Here is a 7,986-nt window from a genome sequence, read left to right on the forward strand (position 1 = left end):
GGAAAGAGAGGTGTGATGCGCCTGGGGAAAGGACATCCTTCAGGGCTCCTGCGGAGAGGCAGAAGAGCCTGACCACTAGCTCAGTGTTGGTTTGAAGAGCTGTGGTCCCTGGGCAGTGTGTGAGCAGCCATAACCTTGTCCGTGGCTTTGGTACACACAGGAAGGTTTCCTGACCCCTGCCTTCGCAAAGGACGAGCGTAAGCACAGGAGGCCCTATGAATTCGAGATGGAGAGAGATGCCAAACAGAGGAGCTTGGAGCAGCTAGCAGCAACGCATGTTCACCCACCCATTGTGCTGAATGGCTGGCGCGACGCAGCAGTGGACTTGTCCAGAGCCTCTGACGGGTCCCCGGGGAGCTCCTCTCCTTTCCCTCTGAACACAAACATGCCCAAACTGGGGACCGTGAACACCCTCCAGGGTTCCCTGGGCATGGACTTGTCTGGCATCCTCCAGGCAGGGTTAATCCATCCTGTCACGGGACAAATTGTAAATGGCAGCCTCCGAAGAGATGATGCTGCCATGAGGAGGAGACGAGGCAGGAGAAAAAATGTAGAAGGGATGGACCTCATCTTCTTGAAGGAGAGGCCTCTTCCAACCAGGCTGCAGGTGGGTTGATGCTCCCCACTTTCACATGGCCCCAATGGAGTCAGCACAATTTGTCTCATGGTCCACCTCTCCCGTGCAAGCTCTGCTGCCCATGGCAATGTGGAACCTCCTCCAGGACAGCTTGGCTTGTGCTGGTGCAAGCAGGAGCAGATACTGCTCCAGGGAGGAAGGGAAGTTTTCCCTCTGGCTTGCAGCACTCTGCCTGGAGTGTTTGAGTCCTGCTAAGCATTATCAAAAGCAGCTGTCCCACCTCAGGGGGGTGTCTAGGGTTAGAGAACATGAGAAAAAGTCCTTGACTGTATTGGAGCTGTGGCCAAGAGCTTGCTGCACCCTTTCTCCCTGGGATCCGCTCAAAGAAGAATGGGGCTCGGGGGGCAAGGCCAGTCCCTCTAGACCACTTTTAGGAGTGATCTGGGGGGAAGTTGGTCCTCCTGGTGATTAGGGTGTTTGGAGGTGAGTTCAGGAGCATCTCCCAGCTCTCTCTGCCCCCCATGCCACCAGTGCTGGGGACTGAGTGGAAGTGTTATGTGGTGGTGGGTGGTGATTTAAGCAACAGGCACTGGGAATATGTGGATTAACCTGTGTGATGGGAGCAGATGACCTCCGTTGGGAGCTTTGCTTATCTGGGTGTGCATGCATCACCACGTGCTGCTGATGGGCTCTTCCTCCCTCCCTGTCAGGATGTTCAGGAAGACCAGCCGCAGCCCCCCCAGAACAGTCCCCTCCCCGATGGGCCGGTTGCTGCTACCTCAACTCCACAGCCAGTCCCAGCTGCATGCAGCCAAGCAGAGAAGGCTGTCCCGAATAAGAGTCTCCTCGACTGGCTCCGTCAGCAGTCCGACTACACACTCGACGTTCCCGGCTTTGGCACAGTAAGGGTGGCCTTTGGTGGCACGTGTGCGTGTGTCTGCCCTTTGTGTTAGGCTTTCTGCACTGCTCTTGAGTTCAGGGCTTCCATGAAGTGTCTCAAAATGCAGCCTTTTTCCCTATACCGTGGTTTGTGGTGTTCATCAGGGCTGTTTGGGAGGTTCATCACATGTTTGGGAGGTGGGCACGATTCACTCTACAGCAGTGAAAGGTACTTGCTGAGCTGCGTCCTCCTGCCCCAGGGTCCGTTCTCCAGCTCCAGTGCCTCTGTCTGCCCAATGCACAATTAGTCCAATGTTTTCCAGAAGCGCCAGGGATGGGGAGAGAAATGGGAAAAGGGATTTGGGATGCTCAAGGTCTGTTTGCGTTGCTCCCTTTCACCAGGGGTTATTTTAGGCAGTGCTGTTGCATTAAATAAGGTTCCCAGACAAGAGGGAGCCTCCTCACTTTAAAAACTGGACCAAAGTGGCTGTGTTGCAGCCTGCAAAGGCTGCGGTTATGTGGCTGTGTCAGAAAGCAGAGTGGTGGAGGGTGGGGTGCAGTCTGTCTGATTCTTCTTGCCGCCTCATAAGCATCCACCTCTTGGTTTCACAGGTGGGTTTGCTCCAGGTTTCGGCTTATTTAGCCTATTAGACCGTGTGGTAGGCAGAGCGCAGGCTGTCAAACAGAGTTGGAAGAAATGTGGTAATACATAAAAGACACCTTGGTCTTGAAGGCAGGGATTCCGTGGAGCTTGGAGTACAGGCAAGCCGTTAGTGTTTTGGAGCTTGTTAAAGATGAGAAGCCCAGCGTTTACTCAGGCAGGGTGGCCCTTGCTTTTCAAAGTCCAGAGATACATGCAGCTGTGCCTAAGGCAGGTCTCCCAGGAGCACTGCAAGAAACAGATAGTGGAGCAGGCGTGGAGGTGCCTTCCCCCTCCTTTCCGTCGTTCTTTCCTTCCATGGGGGCTTACTGGCCCAGTCTGGCCATGCTGCTGGTGAAGCTCTTGCTCCCAGCAAGTCCCCAGTGCCCTGGGCCAGCCCTGCAGGATCTCCTCTGTCAGGGCGGGTGTCCTCTCTCCAGGTAGGCTGGATTGAAAGCTGCTTTGGGGTACTGCAGCAGCTCAGCTCCTTAAAGGACAGACCAAGCCCAGGGTCTTTCATTTGGCTCTCAGCAATCAGGGCCTGCAGTAGTTCATTATAATGCTGCATCCCTGCAGGCAACATTGACGCCAGGACTTGGTGCACACAGTGAGTGTAACTCGGTAGATTGTGGTCCTGAAGGGCTCTGATCCCCAAGAAACATGGTGTGGCAGCTCTGCACTGGGAACAGCTGAAATAGGAGCGACACAAAGCACACGTGAGCTGGCGAGAAGCCGGTGGCTGTATCAGACTGACACAAGGTGGCACACACAGACCTGTTCCCTCTTTCTTTCCTAGTTGTAGTTAGCGCCCCGTATACAGATGCACAGATGTGAACTGGCAGCCGGTTACAGTTTTAGGGCTGGAGAGGAATTAGAAAGGGCTGGACCAGTCTAAGTGGGGTACACTGAAGACCCCTTTATACCTACAAAAATCAATTGTGCTCATTTGAGAGCTGGCCCTGTGGCAGAGACCAACTTGTGCTGCTCGCCGCTGTTCCTGCCCATGTCTGCAGGAACCCTCTGTCCCTCGGGACCTCATCTGTGCCACTCTCCTGCAGGGCTTGTAGCCATCCAGGCTCATTAAGCCGTCTAGTCTCATTAACATTGTCTTGTTTGCACTCCAGAATTTTTCAGACAAGCCCAAGCAGAGGAGGCAGCGCTGCAAGGACCCCAGCAAATTGGACATTAACTCACTTACGGGAGAGGAGCGGGTGCCTGTGGTACATAAGGGTACCGGACGGCGGGTAAGCGAAGGCCTGTTGTGTGCTCTGCCCTCGGTGTCTTGAAATGCTTAGCAGGTCCCGAGCTCACCTGGGGGAGATTTAATCCAGAGAATCCTACGGGTGGGACAAAACTCTGGAACATGTTACTGATGTACACTATCCTGTGACACGTGTGTGCCCGAGGGGACACAGGCCTGCGACACAGGTGACTTTCTGTGTGAAGTAAGAAAAGTCTGGGTGTTCACCCTTGCCAGGGTACCCAGACCCCGCAATGGCAAAGGGATTCAGCCTTTGGCTTTAAAGCCACCAACAGCACAGCCCTGGCTCGTGCTTCCTGTTCTGGATTGGATTGTTCCCCTTGAATTCACTGCAATATGCCACAAATTCAAATATTGCCATGCAAATATCTTTGCTCTATTCCTCCTTATGAGGTGCAGGCAGAGCATACCAATACCCATCCAAGTGCTGGGCATGCGGGAAGTGGAGGGTTTGAGGGGTTTTTTCTTGCTCACTGGGCAAGGAGCGTGGATTTACGTGTCTGCAGTTCAATCTCCAGGGCACTGATGTCCACCTCTCTGAATGAGAAGGGATGTTAAGGAATACTTCCCTCCCAAATTCAGTTCTTAAACACACCCAGGACTGCACTAGGTCAGAAGGTGAGGTGACATTAATCATACCTAAACCAAAACTGAAGAGTGAGGCAGAAAGAGGCTGTTTCAGCCACATCTGTTTTCCCTCAATTACACCCACAATGGCCGTTGGAGACCTGGGTGAACTGGTGGGTTTGTCCGGTTTTGAGCATGGCTTTTATAGAAGCTCTGTCCCCTTCGCTTGTTCACGGGGAGGGTGATGGGACGGGCCACAGAGGCTGAACTTGCCTTTTCTCCCTGAGCTGTGTGTCTGGAGGCAGCAGGCGTACACCGAGTCCTGCGGCGACGTGTAACGAGGGATGAGTCTCTGCCCCAGCCAAATTGCAGCCCAAAGCCAGCAGCTAGGGAAAGTGTAATCGTATTTCTTGTATTATTTTACATAACTCTTTCTGCAATAGAGGTCATCCTTCTGCTGTGTTTTATAGTTAGGGGGAGCCACGGCACCAGCATTGAAGGAATTGCCAAGGTGGCTTGATGCAAACTTGGAGTATGCTGTTGCAGCTGACTGGGCTGACATTGTTAAGCTTTCAGTAAGTTAGAGCTTTTGGAGAAATCTGTATCATGTCATCTTTTCTTCCCCCTCCCCATCCCCACAACCTTTCTCCAGTGAGGATTCGGGAGCTGCGAGGCAGGAGCTCAGCTGCGCCGGTGGGAGGGGATAGCTGCAGGGCAGCAGCACTGGCAGCACTCGCGGGGCAGAGAGGGAGGTTGGGCGCGTGCCGCAGCTCAGTGGCACAGCCAGGGGAAGAAGAGAAGGGGCTCAGTGCCCTGGGAACAGGGCTCAGGAGCCCAAGGTGACTGTCCAGAAGGCCTCGGCATGCTCAGAAATAGCAGGGGCAAGAGAAATGCCCTAGGAGCAGTAATCTGCCTCGGGTGCGGGACAGCAGGGCATGGGCAAAACGCATTCTCATGGGTCAGGTCAATTTTTCAAAAATAGCCTCAGCCAAGTCTTTTCATCATCTCCTGCAAACTCTGCCTGTGCAGCCCTGGGCCCGCTAAAGGGCCCGCAGGTCACCAGGCACCGGCAGGGAGAGGGGCAGGATGGAGCCAAGCCTCACCGCATTCATTCACCCTCTTCGTCATGCCAGTTCCTGCCCTGGTGCGTGGCAGAGCCTGCGGAGGAGGAGTGCTCTCCCTTCCGGCACACGAGCACTGCCAGATCCCACTTCCAACTTCTCCCTACAGTCCCTCTCACCTGCTCCCTGTTTTTGTGGCTGCAGTGGTTTGTGCGATGCCCTTGCAGGGGGCTAGAGGGGGAATCAATTGGCTTAGAGGTTTGTGCTGCTCTCAGATTTGCTGTTGATTAGTGCTGGAGATCTGGCATGGTCTGTCCTGCTCCCCAGGGAACAGCTCCATGTCTGGGCTGGCATCAGCGCCCTGTCTGGGCGGCCAGCACCCATGTGAGCTGGCAGCTTTTCCATACCTTCGTTTGCAGGGGAGGGTCTCTTTGCCGGTAAGAATAGCTGTGTGCCTGGCCACTGCCACGGCACCCGCTCACGTGCCCGGGTTCGGCGGCTGCATGCCCGATAGCATTCGCACCCCCGAGCCCCATCAGCACTTTGCTTTTGGCAAGTGCGCATCTGTCCTGGCACGTGCATGCGGAGGGACATCTGGGTGCTCCGGGCGCTTGGGCAGGCGGGAGCGTGGGGTCGGCTGCCCCGCAGAGCCCAGGCGTGGTCATGGGCCCATGCAGGTTTTCCCACATGCCAGTGGGAGCAGAGCAGAAGATCCTCCCTCTTTGGGCAGTGGCTGTGCTGTGCAGACTGTCAGGGACATTTGATTCAAGTTGCGGCACTGCAGGTGTCAAGGGGAAATACTTTTGCTACCTAAAAATATTATTGGGAACAGTTGAAAGAGCGGCGATATTGAAACTCAAGGGAGCCACAAAGGGAAGCGTTTAAAAGTCTGTGATGAGGATGCTGAAAGATGGAGTGGACCCCCTCTGTGGACCCCCTGCACTGCTCTGTGTAACCGGAGAGTCTCACCCAGCTGTGGCCGCTGGGTTTTGGTCCCGTATCTGAGTGCTCAGAGGAACCTTCCTGGCATCTCAGCAAAGCTCTAGCTGGGAGCTCCTCAGACAGCATGTCCACTCTCTGTGTGTCATCCCATGCAGCTTTGCTGTCCTGCAGAGCATTGAAAATTTGGCCCTTCAGATCTAAAAGACATGATTTTTCACTTGTTGCTGAAGCCACGGTTAAAGCTGGGAAGGGAGTCTGGGAAGTTGGTGTCCGACACAGAGCTGCCGCGGTGCTTCTGGTGTTGTGGCCAGCCGATGCTGAGGGCACGGGTGAAACGTGGGGTGAAAATGTGCCTCCTCCTTTCCTCTCTGTGCACGTTGACGCTGCAGTATCATGCCAGGGCAGAGCGAGGGTGTTTTGCATTTGGCAGCATCCCTTGGGGAAAAGTTGTGCGTACCTCTCAAATTCCATACCATGTAGGCGAACATTTCTGTGCTGACACCATCTGGGATGCAGATGCGAGCACAGAAAAGCCAAATTCCCTTGATGCAGTAATAACTGTCAGATGTTTTCTGTTGTGTGTGTTTCATTTTCAGGGCTACTTACCGGAAAGCAAATTCAATCGCATCCTAACGGAGCCTGTGCTCCGAGACGTGGGGCCCCGCCGGAGGGGGAGAAGGCCCCGAAGCGAACTCATTAAAGGCCCCGGCGTTGTAGCAGATTCTTCTTCTGGAATGGGACCATTGTTCATGAACGGACTGATTGCTGGGATGGATCTAGTAGGACTTCAGAACATGAGAAACATGCAAGGGATCCCCCTGACGGGGCTGGTTGGGTTTCCTGCTGGATTTGCAGCAGTGCCCACTGGCGAGGATGTGAAAAGCACCCTGAGTATGTTGCCCATGATGCTTCCGGGCATGGCTACTGTACCGCAGATGTTCGGCGTTGGAGGACTCCTCAACCCCCCCATGACAACTACTTGTACTGCGACTGCTCCGACTTCGTTAACAAGCACAACGAAAAGCGGTACAGCCAACGCAGAGAAAGCTACTGAGGATAAACAGAGTAGCCAGGATGTGAAAAAAGAAACTCTCTCGGAAGATAAGCCTGGTCCTAGTTCGTTTTCTAATCAGACAGAATCCGCAATAACTACCAGTAGTCCTGTAGCTTTTAACCCGTTTCTTATCCCAGGGATGTCTCCTGGACTGATCTATCCCTCGATGTTTCTTTCCCCTGGCATTGGCATGGCGCTGCCCGGCATACAGCAAACCAGACACTCGGAGGCAGCGAACCTGGAAAGCCAGAAGCGGAAGAGAAAGAAGGCAAAAGGGGAATCGGCAAACCCGGAGCCAGAAACTGTCTCGCTGCCGGAAAAAGAAGCTGCAAACAGTCAAAACTGTACAGAGCAAACACCGCCTTTGTCGGCAGAGAAAGAGCAGGACGGACCAGCAGAGGAGGAGCGCGAAGCGGCTCGCGATACCAATTAGAACTTTTGTTTCATTGGGAAAAAAAAAAAAAAAACACAAAAAGATTGTGGCTTGTGAGTTTCTTATCCCATAAACTCTTTGTTACTTACCCTCCCACCCCGCTCGCCTTCATAAACCTGTGTTTCCATGAGTAATATTATCTACCTAATTCCCTGTCAGAAAAAAAAACTCTGGTGACATACTACATGTTAATAGTTGCAGGGTCTTGCCACTTTATTAGATAAACAGTGTTGTCTAGCTAGTATGGGAGGCAGCGAATTCTCGTTCTGTTTTTCCAGTCGTTCATCCCAGCTGACGATAGCAAATCCAGTACTCGGTCACCCCCTCAAATTGCTCACTCCGTTGAGAAGAAAAAGCAGCAAAAAAAAAAAAAGAAAACGAGCAAAAGTAAAGTCTTTACCTCTTGGTCTACACGCAGGCAAGGGTATTTCTGTCTACAGTGACACTGAGCGAAAAAGCCTGTATTTGGGGGTAAAAAGCACAGCTATAGTAAGTGCTAATGTGTATTTTTGATTTAAAGTATTTCCCTATTTTATCATGGTTACTAGAATAGTAGTATAGACAGAAGTATA

The 7,986-nt window shown here is 53.1% G+C and overlaps 1 protein-coding gene across 1 annotated transcript in view; it reads left to right on the top strand.

Annotated features, from left to right (window-relative positions):
• CHD6 (chromodomain helicase DNA binding protein 6) overlaps positions 1–7,783 on the top strand; it is a 49,342-nt gene extending 41,559 nt beyond the window's left edge. Inside the window, exons 33-37 of the mRNA XM_009886338.1 lie at positions 161–607; positions 1,288–1,479; positions 3,221–3,340; positions 4,395–4,499; positions 6,524–7,783. Of these exons, the coding sequence (XP_009884640.1) occupies positions 161–607; positions 1,288–1,479; positions 3,221–3,340; positions 4,395–4,499; positions 6,524–7,414 (1,755 nt within the window). The 3' untranslated portion in view covers positions 7,415–7,783. The remainder of the gene's footprint in view (positions 1–160; positions 608–1,287; positions 1,480–3,220; positions 3,341–4,394; positions 4,500–6,523) is intronic.
• The last annotated feature ends 203 nt before the right edge of the window (positions 7,784–7,986 follow it).

Source organism: Charadrius vociferus, unplaced genomic scaffold (assembly GCF_000708025.1).
Source record: "Charadrius vociferus isolate BGI_N301 unplaced genomic scaffold, ASM70802v2 scaffold225, whole genome shotgun sequence".
NCBI lineage: Eukaryota > Metazoa > Chordata > Aves > Charadriiformes > Charadriidae > Charadrius > Charadrius vociferus.